The sequence below is a fragment of the Sarcophilus harrisii genome, chromosome X (assembly GCF_902635505.1).
Source record: "Sarcophilus harrisii chromosome X, mSarHar1.11, whole genome shotgun sequence".
NCBI lineage: Eukaryota > Metazoa > Chordata > Mammalia > Dasyuromorphia > Dasyuridae > Sarcophilus > Sarcophilus harrisii.
The window spans coordinates 12,791,806-12,811,225 of NC_045432.1; the positions used below are offsets into that span (position 1 = coordinate 12,791,806).

The 19,420-nt window shown below is 52.2% G+C and overlaps 2 protein-coding genes across 6 annotated transcripts in view; one reads left to right on the forward strand and one right to left on the reverse strand.

The window, feature by feature from the left end:
* The window catches only part of ARHGAP4 (Rho GTPase activating protein 4), a 40,413-nt gene extending 35,347 nt beyond the window's left edge, over positions 1 to 5,066 (forward strand). For all 3 annotated transcript variants that reach the window (XM_031945154.1, XM_031945155.1, XM_031945156.1), the window contains 10 exons: positions 33 to 110; positions 193 to 327; positions 443 to 548; positions 812 to 1,042; positions 1,338 to 1,411; positions 1,602 to 1,848; positions 2,176 to 2,265; positions 2,672 to 2,815; positions 2,941 to 3,040; positions 4,662 to 5,066. In XM_031945154.1, the coding sequence (XP_031801014.1) occupies positions 33 to 110; positions 193 to 327; positions 443 to 548; positions 812 to 1,042; positions 1,338 to 1,411; positions 1,602 to 1,848; positions 2,176 to 2,265; positions 2,672 to 2,815; positions 2,941 to 3,040; positions 4,662 to 4,859 (1,403 nt within the window). In that variant the 3' untranslated portion in view covers positions 4,860 to 5,066. The remainder of the gene's footprint in view (positions 1 to 32; positions 111 to 192; positions 328 to 442; positions 549 to 811; positions 1,043 to 1,337; positions 1,412 to 1,601; positions 1,849 to 2,175; positions 2,266 to 2,671; positions 2,816 to 2,940; positions 3,041 to 4,661) is intronic.
* A 1,846-nt stretch (positions 5,067 to 6,912) lies between these two features.
* On the reverse strand, positions 6,913 to 11,680 carry AVPR2 (arginine vasopressin receptor 2). 3 transcript variants are annotated; one of them, XM_031945157.1, is made up of 4 exons: positions 11,525 to 11,680; positions 10,767 to 10,844; positions 8,791 to 9,639; positions 6,913 to 8,451 (listed from the first exon to the last, which is right to left on the reverse strand). In XM_031945157.1, the coding sequence occupies exons 2-4, from the start codon at positions 10,789 to 10,791 to the stop codon at positions 8,246 to 8,248; spliced, it is 1,080 nt and encodes a 359-aa protein (XP_031801017.1). In that variant the 5' UTR covers positions 10,792 to 10,844; positions 11,525 to 11,680; the 3' UTR covers positions 6,913 to 8,245. The 3 variants fall into 3 exon arrangements, with proteins under 3 accessions (XP_031801017.1, XP_023362655.1, XP_031801018.1); XM_023506887.2 differs by lacking the exon at positions 11,525 to 11,680 and having other exon boundaries at positions 10,767 to 11,202; XM_031945158.1 differs by lacking the exon at positions 11,525 to 11,680 and having other exon boundaries at positions 8,791 to 9,636; positions 10,767 to 11,201.
* Positions 11,681 to 19,420: the final 7,740 nt, after the last annotated feature.

Here is a 19,420-nt window from a genome sequence, read left to right on the forward strand (position 1 = left end):
CACACTTAGTATGCCCCTTGTCTTGCCTCTAGGCCTTCAGCATGAGGGCATTTTCCGAGTACCTGGAGCACAACTCAGGGTTACAGAAATCCGGAATGCCTTTGAGAGAGGTGGGTACAGAGGAAAGGAAGCAAGGGTGGGAGAAATGGCCGGGGGTGCGCATCCTTGGGCCAACCCTGAGTTTGTACCCAGGCGAGGACCCCTTGGTGGAGGGCTACTCGGCCCATGACTTGGACTCTGTGGCCGGTGTACTAAAACTCTATTTCCGTGGCCTGGAGACACCACTTTTCCCATCAGAGATGTTTGGGGAGATGCTGGCTGCTGTGGGTGAGTGTGTGGGTGGCGAGGCTGGGAAGAGAAGGAACTAGAGAGGAGGCTGGATGGGGGAGGGGGAGCAGTCTGAGTAATGAGACACCTGGGGTGGGGTTTTGGGGGCCTCCAGAGCGAGAGAGCCCTGGAGAAAGGGCAGAACATGTGAAGAGCATCCTGAGCCGCCTGCCAGGGCCGGTGCTGGTAGTCCTCCGGTATCTCTTCACCTTTCTCAATCAGTGAGTAGCATCCCTCGAGCCCCATTCCTTGGGTAACTTCTTTCCCACCCTCATCCAAGGCACGTCCAGGTCATCAGCAACACAGGGTCATCTGGTCAGGATGTGCCCCAAGTTTCTGAGACAGGGAGATGGAGGAATGGGCCTCTTTTCAGGAAGGCAGAAAGTGACCGCAGGGGAGTGGGGATGATGGGGGCCTTCTTGGGCCTTCTGAATGACAAGCATCCGTCCACATCGTGTTCTTTGTGTGTCTTCCCGGTGTTCAGTTTGGCCCAATATAGTGACGAAAACATGATGGATCCCTACAATTTGGCCGTGTGCTTCGGACCCACACTGGTGGTGGTTCCACCTGAGCAAGACCCTGTGGCGGTACAAGGCCGCGTAAACCAGCTAGTTCAGACGCTCATCCTGCAACCTGAACTGGTCTTCCCAACGCCTGCTGCGCTGCCAGGGCCCCTCTATGAAAAGTGCATGACCCCACCGAATGATGATTTTGGGTAAATCTGAGCCATGGGCATATCCCACAGTCTCATCCCCTCCCCCCTTTGTTAGAAACTCAGGGAACGCAGGGCTGTCCCGTGGGTGATCTGCTGGGGACTGGAATATAAAGTCACTCCTATCACCAAGATGCCCACTGGCGACTCTCTACCTACCTGTAGAGAAACATCCATGTGTGTGTGTGTGTGTGTGTGTGTGTCTCCACACACCCTCCACATGCAGCCTGAGCTAATAGAGAGAGGCAGGGGTGGCCCCCTCTCTGTCTTTGGTCTGACCTTCTGACCTTGGCCTCAGGGATACTCAACTGGATGCCACCACAGAAGAGAGCGAACAAGACGCGCCCGCAGAGACACCAGCTAATAAAGAGGGTGACGCAGAGGGCCCCGGGACCTCTTCCCTTCCAAGTATCAGGAAATGGCCCCTCCAACTCCCATCTGCCCAGACAAGGCTCCTCCCCCCTGTTGTGGGCTGGGCCTTCCCCTGAATATCCTCTGCCTCCCCCCACCCCCACACGCTGCCTGACATTTCCCCCAGAACATACTCTTTTCTTTTCCACAGAGACTCCTGTTCCACCCTTTGAGAGCCTTGGATTGCTCCCAGAGAGTTCTGCCTCGGCCCCAGAGAGTGAGGGGTCTGTGGAGGCTGTGGCTTGCTTTGACTATGTGGGCCGGACGGCCCAGGAACTCAGTTTCCAACGTGGAGACTTACTGTGGCTGCACACCCGGGCCTCGGGAGAGTGGTGGCGTGGGGAGCGGGCAGGCACCATGGGACTCATCCCCCACAAGTACATCAAGGTGTCTGAGAGGTGAGTGAGCGGCTCTGAGCCGCTGAGGAGGCTCAGGCAGCCAGCCTCAAGCCTGACTTCTGGCTCAGAATCTTCCAGTGCCTGTGGGGAGCTGGAGCCAGAGTTCTAAACGCTGCCGCTTTCCAGGCTGTCTTTTAAGAGAGGACCCCTTTGCTTGGAGGCTGAGTGATGACTGAGGCCACTCAGCCCCTCCTTCTCTTGGTCCCTTTCCCATCTCCACATCCTTGTTCTGCTACCCCGCCCCCCCCCCCCCCCCCCCCCCCCACCGAGGCCTACCTTTTTCTAGGGCCTGAATCCTCCCCCCAACCATCCCCCTTGTGTCCCTAGGCCAGAGAATCGAACGGTTTTGCAGGAGGGACAGGGAGAAGGTGAACTGATTTCCAAATTAGAGGATCTCACAGTGGAGCCTGTGACTCGGTGAGTGAAGGGGGGGAGGGGCATGGCCTGCCCTGGGCTCCTTGGACAGGGCAGCGGTAGGGCCCCCCTCATCACACTGAGGGAGAAGGCAGTGCTCTGGTGCTGGGAGGCAGGGGATAACCAAGCAGCTGGCTGAACTTGATGAGAGCCTTGCCCCTTCTCTGGGCCTCCATTTCCCCATCTGTGAAATAAGCAATTTGAATCTTCAGGCCTAGCTTCTCAAATTCTGTGAGAAATCAACAAAGCAGAGGCTAACCAGACCCCTGGCTGGCAGGTGGGGGAGTCAGATCTTGGACAGATTTGGGGGACAGGAGGGTGGAAAGGCCACCCGGAAAAGGGAATGGTCCAGCCTGGGGGTCAAGGGATGTCAACAGGCTCTCACCTGGGGCTCCCCACTCTGTACCAGCAAGAGAACCAATTCAGAAGGCGCCTATGGCAAGGCTTGCGCCAAAACGAGCAGCGGCAGTCCAGTTGGCAAATTGACTTCACCTTTTCTGGATCCTACCAGCCACTCTTTAACAGCTTGCCGACCTGGGACGTCTAGTGACAGGTCAGCCAGAGGGGCAGAAACTCCTTGGGGGAGGCCTCGGGGGGAGGAAGGCAAACTCTTTCCTTTTAGTACCATGTTGGGGGGGGGCCTCAGGCTAACTGTCTACCCCCCTCTCTCCAATTCAGACCAGAGCGTCGCAATACCATGGAAATGCCAGGTCCCTCTGGGTATAATTGGCGCATCCCTGCCATCCTCTACACTGAGAAGAAACTGGAGGTTGATAAGGTGAGCCAGCCTGGCGTGGAGTGTGTGGGTGGGTGTTCTCTGGGACCCGAAAGGACTCTCCCCATTCTCCCCTTTGCTCTCCTTCCTGATTATCCCTTTCTTCCACTCTCCTCCCAACTCCTTCTCGCCCTGATTTCCCCCCCCCTCCATTCAGTAGATCACACCTTCACAGATTGTCTCTGCTGGGGAGTGCTGGGGAGGAAAGGAAGTCATGGGTGAAATCATAATCATTTGGCAGGGCCATTGGCGACACCCTCAAACAAAGGAAAATAGCAAGATGACTAGGGTGCTAGGTGCCGGGCTAGAGAACACAGGGCTTAAGTGGGAGGATACAGCCCTTCAGAATGGTCGGGCAAGGCTGACTGCGGCCTTGCTGCTTGGGGGAACGGTAGAGGGATTCGGGGAAGGGAGTAACTGGGGTGAGCCTGGGATTAGGAAGAGATTGGCGTGGCTGGAGTAGAGCTAGGGGGGAGAGGGCTGCTGGTGGAGTCTGGGCTAAGGTGGTGGAGGCTCTCCCGCTGGGGGGCTGAGGAGTCATGATCTCATCCTGGAGATTCTGGAGCCAAGAGGTGACATGGCCAGAAATGGGCTTTAGGAAAATCACTTTGGCAGTTTATGGAGAGTAGATTACAGTGGAGACTTGATGGGGCAGAGAGAGACCCATTAGAAGTCTCTGGCACCGGTCTAATGGAGAGATGATGAGGCTCTGGACTGGAGTGATGGCCTAAGAAGAGAGATGGGGATGAGAGAGACTTGACAGGATATGATTGGGGGGGAGGGGGAGGGCAGGGAGGAAGAAGGGCCAAAGATGACTCAGATTATAAGGCTAATGGGAATTAGCCCATTAACAGAATAAAGGGAATTAGAAGATCAAGTTTGGGGTGGGGGAAAGATCACTTTGGGGTGCTCAGTGCGGCTGGCTGTCCAGCAGACTGCTAGAAACTTGGACCCAGTGCTTAGGCCCACATGATGGCTGGGATGCGGTTTAGATGTCCTTGGGCCTCCTGGTAGGACCGTGATCATTGAAGCTGTGGGAGGGGATGAAGCTGCCTAAATAGAAAAGGGAAGCGACTGGGGGAAGGGTGAGGCCTCCTGGGAGAAAGAGCCAAGGGAGGAGGTGGGGAGCAGAAGAGTGTGTTTCAAAAACCAAGGAGGGAGAGTTTCTAGGGGGTGTGGGGGACAAGGAGGTAGGATATGGGCGTCAGCAGCAGGTGCTTCAGAGAGGTCAACCAACAAGAGGCCTGAGAAAGCCTGCTGGATATGAAAGATCTTCAGGCCTCCGAGAGGGGTGGGGACCAACAGCAGGCCTCGGGGTGGTGGGGAATGAAATGGAGGTGACGAAATGGAGACAGAACACCTGGCCTGAAAGAGCTGAGAGTCGTGGGGAGAATTCTCTCGTGGGTTGGGGAGACACAACTAAACGGGGGGGAGGAGGAGGAGGAACGGAAGGGTCTGGTGGCTGCGTGGATGCGGGGCTGAAGCCAAAGAGGGAGTATTGGCAAGAAGGAACGGGCCTTTTTCGTACACTAGTGGGGAGGTGGAGAACTGGGTGAGAAGGGAGGAGAGGAGCCTTCGTTTTCTCCCTTTGCCCCTTCGGTGACTGACCTGGCACTTTCCCCAGAATGTCGCTCAGAGGATGGAGTCTGTCTTTAAAGAGCTCTTGGGGAAGGCCAATACCTGGCAGGTGATGAAGACTTCTGATACCCTCTTAAGCTACCCTGAGGCCTCCAGCTCCGGTTCCCACAGCAGGAGGCTCCCAGGACCCAGTCGAACTGGGAAGAACAAGGTTTTCTTCAGAGGTAGTGGGAGCCAAGACTGACCTTGAGCTCCAAACTGCCATCCACACTGTAGCTGGGCACGGAACCCCTGCATGCGGCTGTTTCTTCATAGATTTTGGGACCTCCACTGCATTCTTCCCTTAACTTTCTATCCAAACTCTCCTATCCGCAACCCTTTTCTTTTTCTTCAAACTTGCAAGAAACCTGAATAAAATGGAAGGTCCCACTGGGTTAATCCATCACTAAAAGCCCATCTCCCCACTGGTACTTCATTGAAAGACGCCAGATTGAAGCTGCCCTTATTCCAGCCAATAATAGCCCACACCTCTAGTGATTTCAGGCTGGAAAAGCACTCGACACATCTCTCATTTGGTCCCCATCACCACCCTGTACATTCGACCCCCATGGAAGACGTTGCCTCCTCACAGGTACTCTGGCATCCTGGCTCCCGAGACAGACTAAAGCAAAGAAAAAATTATGCGACCCTTGCTTCATTAGCCTGGGGTGAGGAGAGGAAGTAAGCAGCTGTTGCCTACTAGGTGTCAGACAATGGGCTAAGCACTATACAGATGACTCATTTGATCCTTACAACCCTAGGAAGTGGGTGCTGCTATCATCCCTATTCTATAATTGAGGAAACTGAGGCACACAAGTGCTTTGCCCAGTATCCCATAGCTAGTGAGTTTGTATTTGAAGTCTGGTCTTCCTGATTTCAGGCCTAGTTCTCTAACCACCAATCCACCAGCTAGAAGCTCCAGGCTATGATTAGTTTACATAGTGTTTTAAGATTGGAGAGTCCCAACCCCGGGGAAGGAGATGCTATGATCCCCACTTTACAAGTAAGGAATTGCAGGCCAAGGTTGTGACTTTCCCAGCATCACACAGCTAAGGAGGTCAAATGGTGTACTTGGCCACCCAGGAAGAGCTTGATTCAGCTGAAGGATCCCTGCTGGGGAGCAGGTACCCAAGTAGGAAGTGAGAGAGATCCTGCAGATGTTCCTGGAGGATACCAGGAATGGGCAGGCCCTCTGTGGAGTGAATTCTGGAAGGCTGTCCCCAATATGGGGGATAAGTCAAGGCACAGAGACTTAGGATTGGGTTAACGAGGCCCTGACTCCCAGTTGGCCCTGGTACCAAATGCTTTTTGATCCAATTTCCCCAGTGTTTCCCATATGGCTCATTGGGATTAGTCAGCGATCTCTTGGGTCTCTCAAAATCAAGAGTTCAGAGGTCATCTGGTTCAACCCCTACCTGGCCAAGTACAGTATCCCCAATAAAGAGCAAGTCAGTTGACCTGGAAGATACTGGTAACTGCCGCCACCTAGTACTCTTGGTTATGTCCCTTGGAGCCAAATAAAACAGGTCTAATTGGGCTTTAACATAGCCATCTGGATCTGAAGATCACTTGGCTAACTGTGATGCAGGACATATGGGCTCAGTTCCTTGAGCTGATTGTTACGGGACACAAGCTCCAGGTCCTTCCCCATGCTATCTGGCCCCCTCTGAGGGCTGTTTGTCCAGTTTATCAATGCTGCTCCTTAAACTCAGGTTCCCACAACTGAATGAAGTCCTCTAGTTGTGGGGCGCCTGTCAGCTTGCTCCTGAATGCAGCCTCAGTTAATACAGCCTAATAGCAAGTGGCTGCCTCCACTGTCCTCTGAGTGTTCAGCTTCCTAATGGATAGGCCCCCCCAGAGTGCTCCCATGAGCCAGAGCCTCGCATGGCCTATCTGCTGAAGTCACAATGACATGGGAGGCTCTTGGGAATCGCCTCGGCCTTGTCTCGATGCTTGCCCAACAGGCCCCTGTGCTCCAGCCAGGCCTCGCCAGCTACCCGCACACCAGGCCTGTGTCTTAGCTCGCACCCTCCTCCCCAATTTCTTAGGCCACTTCTCTTTTCTACCTATCAGTCCTGACTGGCCCGGGCTCACTAAGGTGGTGGTTCAGTGTGAATGTGACTACTGGAGTCTTGGCCCCTTGCATCTGGCAATGGTCGCTAATAAGCTGTGGGACTTTCTGTGGGGTGGGGGGAAGGAGGTGGGGCTGGGCTAGGAAGGAAGAGGTCAGGAACCTCAGGCTATCAGGTATACTGGCCGGGGGGGAAGTGGACATCAGGGTCAAGGCCAAGTCATGGAAAAAATACTTGAGCAGAGGCTGAAGCTGTTATAAACAGGGTGAGAACAATGGGATAGAGGTAGTGGAAGCTGGGGGAGGGGGGCCTGCCCGGCTCCCAGAAGAAATCCATAGAGGCCCTGGTAAGGCCTTCACCCTGGGCCTCCGTTTGGGCAGACCCCTCGGGCTTCCTGGACAGAGGGGTGGGCACGTGGTGTGTGTGTGTGTAAGTGTTCGTGTGCACATGCGGCGTTCAGCTTGCCCCAGGCTGTGTGTCGTGTCTCCCGCTCTGTGAGCAGGTAGGTCCTTACCGGCTAGAGCAAAACATCTGTGTTCACACGTGGCCACGTGTGCCCATCCACCTCCTGCAGCCATCACGCCTTTCCCAATATAAGGAAACTGCCAGGTTGTAAAGTCCCAGTGTGGGGAGAGTTTATTCAGCTAATATCTCAGCATAGGGTCGGCATGGGAGACTGGGGGCTTGTCCATGCATTGGGGTTAGAGCTGAAAATCGAGGGAAGGGATGGCTTAAGGATATCTTGGACAAGGAGGCCTGAACAGAGCCCCCCGAATATCTTTCCCCTAGTCCCAGGAAACGGAGCCCCCAAGTCCGAGAGAAAATCAGAGGGTGTCAGAGCTCAAAGTGCTCTTGGCCTCTAGTCCAGACCTTTCATTTTACAGATGGAAAAATTGACTAAGTGAGGGAAAACGATTGGCCCAAGCAAGTCAAGGACTCATGCGGAACTAGAACGTAAAACTCTTGATTTCCTGTACAGGGCTCGTTCCATCAGACCCAATTCCCAGCAATTCCAGGGCCCTCCTCTCCTTTCCCCCCAGCCTCCACCAGTCAATGAGCATCTATTAAATACTTGTGCCAGGTACTGGGATACAAGTAAAAAAAAAGGGGGGGTAGTTTATCCTCAAGGAACTGACATTCTAGGGATAATGGCGAGTGTCCTGAGGAGTGAGTATGGGAAATATGCACAATAAATACCAGCTTTGGGAGCAGGGGGATCAGGAAAGGCCTTTTGAAGGAGGAGACCCTTGACGTGAACTTTAAAGGGAGTGCAGGCTTCTGAGGGCAGAGAGCAGAGGGAGAATATTCCAGTTACGGGCAACAGGCTGTGTAATGGTATGGAGGGTAGGGGGAGACAATGTATGATCTGCCCAGAAATCCACGCCTTCAAATGCCAGAGTATTATCCTCAAGGCGTCGGGAAAGCTGCCGGGAGCAGGGACCTGATACGGTTAGACCGCGTGGGAGATGTTGGCCTAGGCAAGGAGCTTTGTGGACCCCCCTGTGGTCTGCCCGCAACCTCAGGAGGATGTGTCCTTGGTCAGAGAGGAGGTGGCAGTTATGCAGGAGTCGTCGGGGGGACCGAGGCTGGCCAGAGCCGGTGCCCGGGAGCAGCAAAGGAGGCTGCGCAGCTCCAAGGAGACGCTGCTACTGAAGAAGGTGTAGATCCAAGGGTTGGTGAAGCTGTTGAGGCTGGCCAGAAGCATGAGCAACACAAAGGGAGGCCCTGGGAAGAAGACAGAAGAGGTGGACACAGGGCAGGGAAGGGGGAAATGGAGGGTGCCTAAGGGATAGGCAACAAATGACCCAGCCATGGGAATATGGGTCAAGTGGGACTGTAGGATGAGGGACAGAGCAGGGTCCAGAGGCGTGGAGTCTGCCCTGTCTCCTCCAAGTAGGCCAAGGAGGAGGCGAGGTTGAGGACAGGGAGAGGGGATAAGGGTTGAGAGTCTTTATGCATCAGGATGGCTGTAAGCAGACGTCTCGCTGCCCGTCTCAGCTTTCTGGGCAGATCTGTCCGCCTGCCTACACGTGTGTGTGGCAGAGTATACGGACTCAAACTTACCTTCCCTGGGTGCTTGGGGGTCCCACACCGACCACAGCTGCACCAAGAAGAAGGGTGCCCAGCACAGCACGTACACGATCACGATCACCAAGGTCATTCTCACTGTCTTGGTCATGGCTGCTGAGACCCGGGCACCCTCACTAGGCCCTACGCCACTTGACCTTGGGGACAGGCTGGCGTGGATCTCTCGAAAGATGAGCACCTGGCAGGCAGCGATGCCCGCAGCCGGTGCCACAAACACCATTAGGGCGATCCAAGTGACGTAGGCCCGGAGCCCCCAGGGCTCGATGAAGAGGGCCCAGCAGTCTAGAGTCCCGGTTTCATCCCCTACCTCCCGTTGGCTGAAGATGAAGAGTTGGGGCAGACTGAAAATCAGCGACAGGGCCCAGGCGACCAGGATGGGCCTATTCCAGTGAGCCCCGCCGTGGCGGAACGCCAACATGGGGCGGCAGATGGCCCGATGGCGGTCCAGGGTCATGGCCAGGATCATGTAGGAGGAAGCGTACATGCCCACCATCTGCAGATATTTGACGGATCGGCACAGAAAGTCAGGGCCCTGGAAACGGTCCGTGATGTCCCAGGCCAGCTGCGGGAGCACCTGAAACAGGGCCACGGCCAGATCGGCCAAACACAGGTGGCCGATGAAGACGTGCATAGGGGCCCAGCGACCTCTCCTGCCCCTGCGGGCCAGGGCCCCCAGCACTAGCATGTTGCTCAGTGTCACACACACAAACATGGCCGCCAGCAGCGCCACCTCGGCCTGGGCCAACCATGGGTTTCGGGGTTCGCCGCCACTGTTACTGCTGGTGTTGCCGGGAAGGCTGCCATTGGAGAGGGGCCCAGGAGCTGCTGGGAAATGTGGAGAGACAGGAAGAAACGAGAACACGGGTAAGAGGAAAGTGAGCAAGAATCTTGGTGCAATTCTGTCCCATGTTGAATCATACTGGGAAAAAAGATCAATCACCCTATAAGGCTGAGCAGGCGCAGGAGGCGCGCTTTTGAGAGGAGGGGGTGGCTTTGAAGACCATTTCTTTCTTCCCTCCCCTTTCCCACACCAAATAATAACTCCCCTTAGTCTGAACTAGAGCCGGCAGAGGATATTTTTCCCCTCCCTGGGGGGTAAGTAAAGATCAGGATGGGTGGAGAACCTGGATCAGAATAATCTTGAGAGCTAGAGTGTGAGGAATTCAACTCCTAGCTATTTACAGGACTCATGGGATCCTAGAGCTAAGAGCTAAGAACCCCAGAGGCCATTGTGTTCAACCTCATTTTTAGAGTAGAAAACTGAAGCCCCCGGAGGGGAAGGATCTCGCTCAGGGTTACTCATAGGATCTAAGTCCAGCCTTGTCATGTGCAGCTACCCAGATAGAAATCCCACATAGCCCACACATTAGTCTCCATGTCCATCCACTTCCCATATACACAGTGGGCGTGCCTCAGTTCTGCCATCCCATTACATTTGGGAGGACGGGGCAAGGGGCAGGCTTTTGTCATTGAGCGTTTAGGTGGGGGATGGGGGAGGTGAGGGTGGAGGCAAGAACCCGGCTCTCCCAAATCTTTCTCCCCCCTCCTCCCTTCCCCCCAGCCCCAGACAAATGTCGGAGCAGCCATCAGCCCCACCACATTCCAGCTCCGAGGGGGCCGCTGCAAAGAGTGGGACCCGGGTAGGACGAGGCCCGCCGGGGCTCAGGGAAGGAAGCCGTCGGGCACGTTGGGCGGGGTACCTGGTCCCTTTGCCGGCCTCCTCTCATTCCTCCCCCTGAACCTCCAAACCCGCTGGGCCCAAACGGAGCCTCCCCTCTCTCTGCCCCTCATCGCCTCCCCTCTCTCTGCCCCTCATCGCCTCCCCTCTCTCTGCCCCTCATCGCCTCCCCTCTCTCTGCCCCTCATCGCCTCCCCTCTCTCTGCCCCTCATCGCCTCCCCTCTCTCTGCCCTTGCCCCCTTGGCTGTACCAGGAAGGTGGCGGGAACCTTACCTGACGCCGTGGAAACTCCCAGCATGCTGGACACAGAGGGCACCCTGGTGTCTGACCCCTCTCCTCCACTTGTGGGGCCTGGAAGGGAGAGAGCCCTACGCTGTGTGCTGATCCCCAAACCCCCTGAGATCCCGCCTCTGCCATGGGACCCCAGGGGCAGCTGGGGGCAGAGCCGGGGTAGGGTGGAAAGGGCAAGGCTGAGACAGGCTGGCAGGGGTGGGATCCCAAGGCCCCTGTTGCTCCCAAGCTCTCCCGGGTGGGTCAGGTTGGGATGGATGAGGGCCTCGGGGTGATGGAGGCGGCGCTGTCTGTAGGTAGGGAGTGTGTGGATCTGTGGGAGAACGAGCCTTCCTGGGAAAGGAGGCTGAAGGTGAACGAGGGAACGTGTCCGTGTCTGCTCTCAGTTTAATATAGTCCCTGCTGCTTTGGCTGCAGCCAGAGCCCTCCCTTCCTTTTCCTTTCCTTTCCTCCCCTTCCTTCCCTTTCCCTTCCCTCCCCTTCCCATCTCAGCCTGATCTGGCCCAGGGCTGTGAATGCAGAGCCAAGGACAGGGAGAGAGTGTACAAATGTGGGGGGGGGGCGCAAAGGAATAAGGCAGGGCTGGGCCCTGGGCCAGATCCAAGAGATTGAGAACGGCCAGAGACACGGTGAGAGATACCAAAGAAACCCCCAGGAGATAGAGGAGGAACTTAGGGATGGCCTCCACAGACCCCACAATGCACCAAAGGCAGCCACTGAGGCCGGCCCCGGCTCCTCACCTGCTTCAGCAGCTCCTGCTCCTGCTCCTGCTCCGCCTGCCTCTGATGCTTTCCATCTCCCCCCTCCAGACCAGGGCCCAGCTCCGCCCTCCACAGGCTGCCCCCCCCCAGGCCCCCGTGAGCAAGGAGGGAGGGGCCTCAGATCTGCTCACACACACCTGCCCTGCCCCACCCACTTCCTGTCCAAGATGGGGGGGGGGGGGAGGAGAGGGGGAAGAGAGGGATGGGGAGTCTCCACTGCCACTTCCATCTCCAACAAGGTCCTAGGCAGCATTGACTGCCCTGCCCTGGAAAGGGCCACAGACCCTCGGTCAAAGTCCTGATTTTTTGGCTGGGGAAACTGAGGCCTAGACAGGGGACATGATTTGGCCAAGTTAGAAGCAGGGAGCAGGGCCAGAAGTCAGCCCTCCTGATTCCCGCTACTGGTCCTGAACTCTTTGGAACACCATCTTCTGCAGCTTTCTCCCCACCCCAAGATGGGGGTGCTCAAAGGTGCACGCAAATGCCCCAGCAGAGGCTCACAAACGCCCCGAAGCAGACGCGCAGAGAAGCACGCACTGCCAGCCTCTCGGGTCCCCTCCTCCTCCCTGTCTCTGGGATTGCCATCAAGCCGAGGTGGCTACCCCACCTTTAACGAGGGGAGGAAGGCATGTGCTTGGCTGGGGGTGGGGTTGATTTCACCTAAGGGAGTTCGCTTCCTTGTGGGGGAAAGCAAGAATCTCAGCCTTCCCAGAATGGAGCCAGGATCTTCTCCTGCTCTGACCCATTTTCCTGAGTCGTGCCTGCCCCTTCTCTCCTTCCCACCCCCAAATTAGGAACTCAGCCAAAGGGGTGGGAAGGAAGAAAAGGGAAGAAGACACTCCTTCCCAGCCCAGGCCCACTTCAGAGGATGAGTCCTTTGTGCCCATGCCTCAGTCCTGCACAGCCCTTTAATACACTGCTCTCCATTCCCAAATCTGCCACGGGCACATTTGTATTTCGGCTAGGGAGCTGGGGGCACCCGCACCAAATTCGGGCCCTGGGACTGACCACTCTCATCGCCTCTCTTAGGCCTTGGGCCCTGGGACTGACCAATCTTATTGCCTCTCTTAGGCCTCAGCCTCCCGGACTAGATGAGCCATTCTAAAGCTATGGTCCCGTAGGCACCTTGCTTCTGGCCTCAGTTTCCTCTCTATAAAGGGTTGGGCTTGGATTCAGGGACTGTTAGGATCCTTTCCTGCGACCCTTTAAGCCTCTGGTCTTCTCCCCTTTGTATCTGAGGGAGAACCCCTGCTAGGAGAAGGTAAAGACAGACACCCTCACATACACAGCTCCAAAATATTCAACTGGGAAAGGGGCAGGAGAGCGACAGTCACATGGGGAATGATCCCAAGCTGAGACCCTCAGAGACCTGGAACTTCTGAGTCACCTTTGACATTGGCGCCGTCTGTGGTCTCCATGATCTTAAGGAGGTCTCTGCTGTTTACAGTTGTACCTTCCACACTGTGGGAGTTAGTGACTCGACATCTCTGCCACCCATGTGATCTGCAAAAACCGTGTAAAATGTTTTTTTTTTTTTTGGGGGGGGGGTGAAGCAATTGGTGTTAGGTGACTTGCCCAGGGTCACACAGCAAGTATTAGTATGTGAGGCCCTATTTGAACTCAGATCCTCGTGGCTCCAGGGCCGATGCTCTGTTCATTGTGCCATCTAACTGGCCCTCCACGTAATATTTTAACCTTCCCTTCGTACTGGAGAAGAAGTCTGATTTTTTTTCTTTTTCTTTTATGGGGTGTTGATATTATATAATACTATATGTGTATTTTATGCATTTCTGAGTTCTAAACTTCTTCTGTGTCATCTGCTGACCTTCACATGGCCACAAAACTCCCCCCATTCCCATTTAATTTTTCATGCCATGGCACGTGGAAGCTGCGATGTGGAAGGCCTAAGTGTACACTGTTGCTCGGCTTGGGTCCGTGGTCTCTGTGGGGGTAGCACTGCCCAATATGGTTGATTTTAGAGTCGGGGTCCCTTTGGGCGGCGGGAAATTAAGAGATACAGAAAGGGAGCCTTCCTATCTCTTGTCATCTGCTAGAAGATAAGCACAACTTGGTGGGATGGCTGAACAGAGACACATATTCGCATCTGCTCTAGGCCGCCTGAGTCTTGCAAGGTCCAGGTCTGATGAGCCAGGCTGGGACTTGGGCCTTGCCTCCAGCTGCATCCTGGTTAGAAGTAACATTTATAAGAAGGGCAGCCAGAAATTAAGTGCCCGGCTAGGGTCATCCAGCTTAAGTTTGAAGGACAAATTTGAACTCCACTATCCTCAATTGCAGAGCCACTGCTCTCTCCACTGCGCCACCTAGCTGCCCCAATGACATTGCACTGAGGCTGGATCCCAAGATTAGACCTCAAGGCCCCTGCTGCTTCTTCTGTTGTGTTTCTTTCCCGGAAGCAGATGGCAGAGATGCTTCCAAGAAATGGCCATTTCTAGCCCTGGCTGTACCTCGGTGGCTCCGAATAATCATCGGGTCCCGAGTCAGTGACGGCTTTTGTTTTTCGTCAGGACGATGCCATAGCCGAAAGGGTTGGGCAAGCCCAAGACAGCCGGGCCCACCGGATCTGGACCTTCTAACCCTCCGGTGGTCTAGAGCTAATGCGAATGTATAGATCTGTTCGGCAGAGGAAAAGAAAGATGAAGGATCATTTTGTTTCCTGTATTTCTCAAAAAACACACTTTTGAATCGTTTGTTTTGAGAATTTCTTTTGTGGTGGAGGACATAAATAGCTGTCCTATCCCTAGCTCCATTTTACCCACTAAGCACTCGTTCCAGACAGAACTTTCTCAGTTTCTTTCAGGTATCCTTTAGACACGAGCCATCTCTCAACTTTGTTTTCTAGGCTTCCATTGAGTTCCACGTTGGGGTGAGGGTCGAATAATCCAGTAAGTATGGGAATAATGGGGTTCCCTCCCATTGGGGAAAGCAAGATTCATCCCGAGGATGAATCTAGGCTGTCTGGGAGTCCACAGCCGAGCTCCACTGCCAAAAGTGTTGCCCTCCCTACCCTTCACCCCCACTCAGTAACGGGTGGCAGAGAAATAAAAGCAGCTCAGCAAGAGCAAGCGATAATCACCCAAGTGTGGCAGGAAATGCCATGTTCCCTACTCAGTGCCCCTTCTCGTCAAAGAAGGGAAGAGAGACCATTTTCTCATCTCCCCTCCGGGCCCAAGCTCGATGATTCTGATCAGTGATCATTTCTCCTGTTGTGTTCTTCCCATTTAGATTGTCATAGTCATCGGGCGTGTCGTTTTCTTGGTTCTGCTTACGTTGTACAGCCTCAGTTCGGATACGTCTTTCTATGTTTCTCTGAAGTCTTCATATTTGTCATTTGCCAGTGTAGTGATAGTCCATTATATTCTTGTGCCCCAAGTTGTCTAGTCATCATCCAGTGCATACTTTCAGTCAATGAGAATCTCTCAAGTCTGTGTGACTGTTCAGAGAAAGAACTGGTGGAGTCTGAGTTATATCAAAGCCTGCTAGTCTCACTATTTTTCATAGTTTCTCCCTTTTGTTCTGTTTCTTCTTTTGCAACATTACTAATGTGGAAATCTGTTTTTATGTGATTGCACGGATGTAACTGATATCAAATTGCTCACTCTCTTAGGGAGCAGGGGGAGGGAGAGAGGGAGGAAAATCTGGAATACAGACTTATAAAAAATGAATGGTAAAAAATCATCTTTACATGTAATTGGAAAAAAGAAAAATACCATTAAGAAAAGGATCTGTGTAGTCTTGGACAAGTCACTTCACCCTACTTGCCTCAGTTTTCTCATCTGTAAAATGAGCTGGAGAAGTAAATGACAAACTACTCCCGCGTCTTTGCCAAGAAAACCCAAATGGGGTCACAAAGAGCTAGACACGATTGAAGTTGTTGAACTACCAAACGAGCACTGAAATAGGCACTGAAGCAGTCTCTGTCCTCGGGGAGCTTCCGTCTGTTGGAGGAGACAGAATATCCGTATATACAAAATAATCACCGAGTGATTTGGGGTATGGAGAGATGAGAGGGAAAACTTCATAAAGAAGGTGAAGACAAACGAACTGAGTTTTGAAGGAAATGAGGGATTTTCCGAGGTGGAGGTTAGGAGGGACATTCCTCCTGATTCCAGGTATGGGGGACACAGTGTGCAGAGGTTTAGGTTTGAAACAGCCATTGTTGGGAGCGGAATGGAGATTCACTTAGGGCGGAATTGCCTTGTGAGGACCCAAGTAAGATTATATAATAAAACTATCATTTCTTATGATTTCCTCCTGTTCCATGGGGCAGCACGTGAGCAGGCAAGAAGGGGGCGGATGGCGCAGGGCTGCGGTTTGGCGAGGCGTGAAGCAGCGGTGGGACTACAAGGAAAGGGATTTGAGGTTACAGTGCAACACTGAACTGAGTGAGTAGCGGGTCAGGAGATGGGGAAGGAAAGAAAGTGAAGTCAGAGTCTGGGAAAGCGCTGAGGGACAGGGGAGGGCCTGGCGGTCATGAGGAGGACAAAGAATAGCTTGCATATGGGTGAGGCCCAGGGACAGATGGAATGATAGGAGATTATGATGGGATAGAGAAATTTCAGAATTCTTGATCACGCAAGTGGAACACGTCGGGGTGATGGGGAGGGAGAGCCGGGGTTTCCTGAGTGACTGAGGCCGAGGGAAAGCACAAGGCAGGGGAGTGCAGTGGGGGTTAGTGTTTGAGGGGACACCAGCACAAATGCCCAGCTCCTCCGGTGTACGGGGGGAGTGTGGATAGAGAGGAAGAGCCATAACCCAGACACTGAGCTCCTCCAGAAAGTGGGGGAAATGGCCTGGAAGCTGGTACGCAACTGCCAATGTAATCTGGCCTGAGTATGTGGCCAGAGTAAAAGTCGAGACAGGATTGGTTACTGAGTGTTGGTGTCAGAGGGGGATCTGAAAATGACAGAGAAATATCGGGACTCTTTTTCCAGGACCCACCACTCCAGGATATTCCCTTCATCCTTCCTGGCTCTGCTTTGGACTTTCTGGGTTCTACCCCTTCCAAGAAACCTCTCCATTCATCTATGACTCTGGGAGGCCTGCCTCACCTGGGCCCTTCCATCTTGCTGCAGATGGGCACTCTGATGTCACCTGCAACTCCCCTTGCCGCAGCAACCTCCCTGGCCTCCCCACCCTTTTCCTGACCCAATGCCCGGGTCAAGCTAGGGAGGACCCCGGTGGCCAATGATAGCCCACCTAAACTCATCTAGTCCAGTAGGTCTTCAGCAGCACCCCATACTTCCCCTCCTTTGGAGCTTCCTTTTGTAGGATGTCTTCCCCCATTAAAATGTAAGCTCCTTGAGGAGAAGGACTATCTTTTCGTTTGTATTTGTACTCCCAGCGCTTAGCTCAGTGCCTGGCACATAGTAAGTGCTTAATAAATGCTTGCTGCTTTGTCTTGCCATTCACATCATGGTCTAGTCGAACTGCTCTTCTTACTATTCCTCAAATAGCAGATTCCCACCTACTACCCAGCCTTCGTACGTGCTATCTCTCCTGCCTAATCATCACTCAGAATCCCGAGTTTTCTTTTTTCTTCCTTTAAAAATTTTTTTGAGGTAATTGGAGTTAAATGGTTTGCCCAAACAACTAGCCAGTGTCTAAGGTAAGATTTGAACTCAAATCTTCTAACTTGGAATCAGTGGATAGTGCTCTATCCACTGCATCACTTAGCTGTCCCCTCTTTAAAAATGGGTAACTGTCTTTTATTGTGTGATTCTGAAGTGATTTCCCAATTTCTTCCTTTCCTTCCTTCCTTCCCTCCTTTCCTTCCTTCTTGGCAATTGGGGTTAAGTGACTTACCCAGAGTTACACAGCTAGGAAATATTAAGTGTCTGAGGCCAGATTTGAACTCAGGTCCTCTTGACTTCAGAGCTGGTGCTCTATCCACTGCACCACCTGGCTGCCCCATTTTTCAATTTCTTGTTCCACAATTATGCCCCAAAAGTTATCAAACTGTGCATACCTTTTGATCCAGCAGTGTTTCTATTTTATACCCCAAGGAGATACTAAAGAAGGGAAAGGGACCAGTATGTGCCAAAATGTTTGTGGCAGCCCTGTTTGTAGTGGCTAGAAACTGGAAAATGAATGGATGCCCATCAATTGGAGAATGGTTGGGTAAATTGTGGTATATGAATGTTATGGAATATTATTGTTCTGTAAGAAATGACCAGCAGGAGGAATACAGAGAGGCTTGGAGAGACTTACATGAACTGATGCTGAGTGAAATGAGCAGGACCAAGAGATCATTATATACGTCAACAACGATACTGTATGAAGATATAATCTGATGGAAGTGGATTTCTTTGACAAAGAGACCTAATTCAGTTTCAATTGATCAATGATGGACAGAAGCAGCTACACCCAAAGAAAGAACACTGGGAAATGAATGGAAACTGTTTGCATTTTTGTTTTTCTTCCCGGGTTATTTTTTACCTTCTGAATCCAATTCTCCCTGTGCAACAAGAGAACTGTTTGGATCTGCACACATATATTGTATCTAGGATATACTGCGACATATTTAATGTGAATAGGACTGCCTGCCATCTGGGGGAGGGGGTGGAGGGTGGGAGGGAAAAATCGGAACAGAAGTGAGTGCAAGGGATAATGTTGTAAAAAATTACTCTGGCATGGATTCTGTCAATAAAAAGTTACTATAATAATAATAAAAAAATAATGTTAAAAAAATTTCTTGTTCCACAGAAAACATTAAGTACACTCAGCTCAACATATGTTATAAATCTGACTTGCTCCCTAACTAGATCATTCCAACAATTTATCCAAAGACCATTTGATCTGATGTCCTTCAAGGACATGCAGATGGACATGCTAGACAGATTCCCCCCCATTGGCCCCTTCTTTGATCCCCAATCTGTATCCTTTCTTCAGTTACAGGTCAGCTGCACAGTTCTTGCCAGCAATCAGTAAGTGTCCAAGAAGATTTTTATCCTCTCGTGGTACAAATATCTGGGTAATGGGTTTCATCACTACTCTGCTAAGAGGTGAGAAACATGATTCTTCTTCAATCTTCTGCAATTGCAGTTGGGTAATTTCCATTATTTCAAGGTTCTTTGTCTTCACATTATTGTTTTGGCTATAGTTCATTCTAGTTCTGTTCAACTCACTCTGTGGGTCTCAGTTTTCTGCATCAATTCATACAAATCGTCGAGTTTTCTCTGAGTCTTGTTCTCAATGAGTATAGAACAGTAATGTTCCAGATCTTTCATATGCCCCAATTTGTTTAGCCATTCCCCAATGGGGGGGAGGGGGAGACACAACTTTTGTTTCCAGTTTAAAGAACTGGAAACAACAAAACAAGAGCTACAACAACAACAAAAAGCAGCTACTACAACAAAAAGAGCTACTATAAATATTTTCCTTAATCCCTAGTTTCTGTTAAGACTCAGATCAACAAAGAAAGAGGAAAAGGACCTATAGATACAAAGATATTTATAGCAGTTCTTTTCATAGCAGCCCCAAATTGGAAACTAAGCAAGGGAAGGTTGGGATTTCTACCTTTTGGAGGATGGCTAAACAAATGATGATATAGGAATGCAATGGAATATTATCATTTTGTAAATAATGAGGAAATGGAGAGTTTCAGAGGAACTAAAGACAAATTCTATCATATCTTTGATCTGTGATACAGAAGCAGAATTAGGGAATGATGCCTACAATTATGATCAATTTTTGAAGAAAACCTACTTGAAAATGTTGTAGAATTTGGATCCGTCTCGGCCAGGGGGCTTCCTGTGGTAGGGAAGATGGTTCTCAAGGGCAGGTCTAGGCAATGTGGGGATTTGTTTTATGGGATTTATGATGAGGAATTTGGGTTTTTCCTCCCTCTTTAAAAAA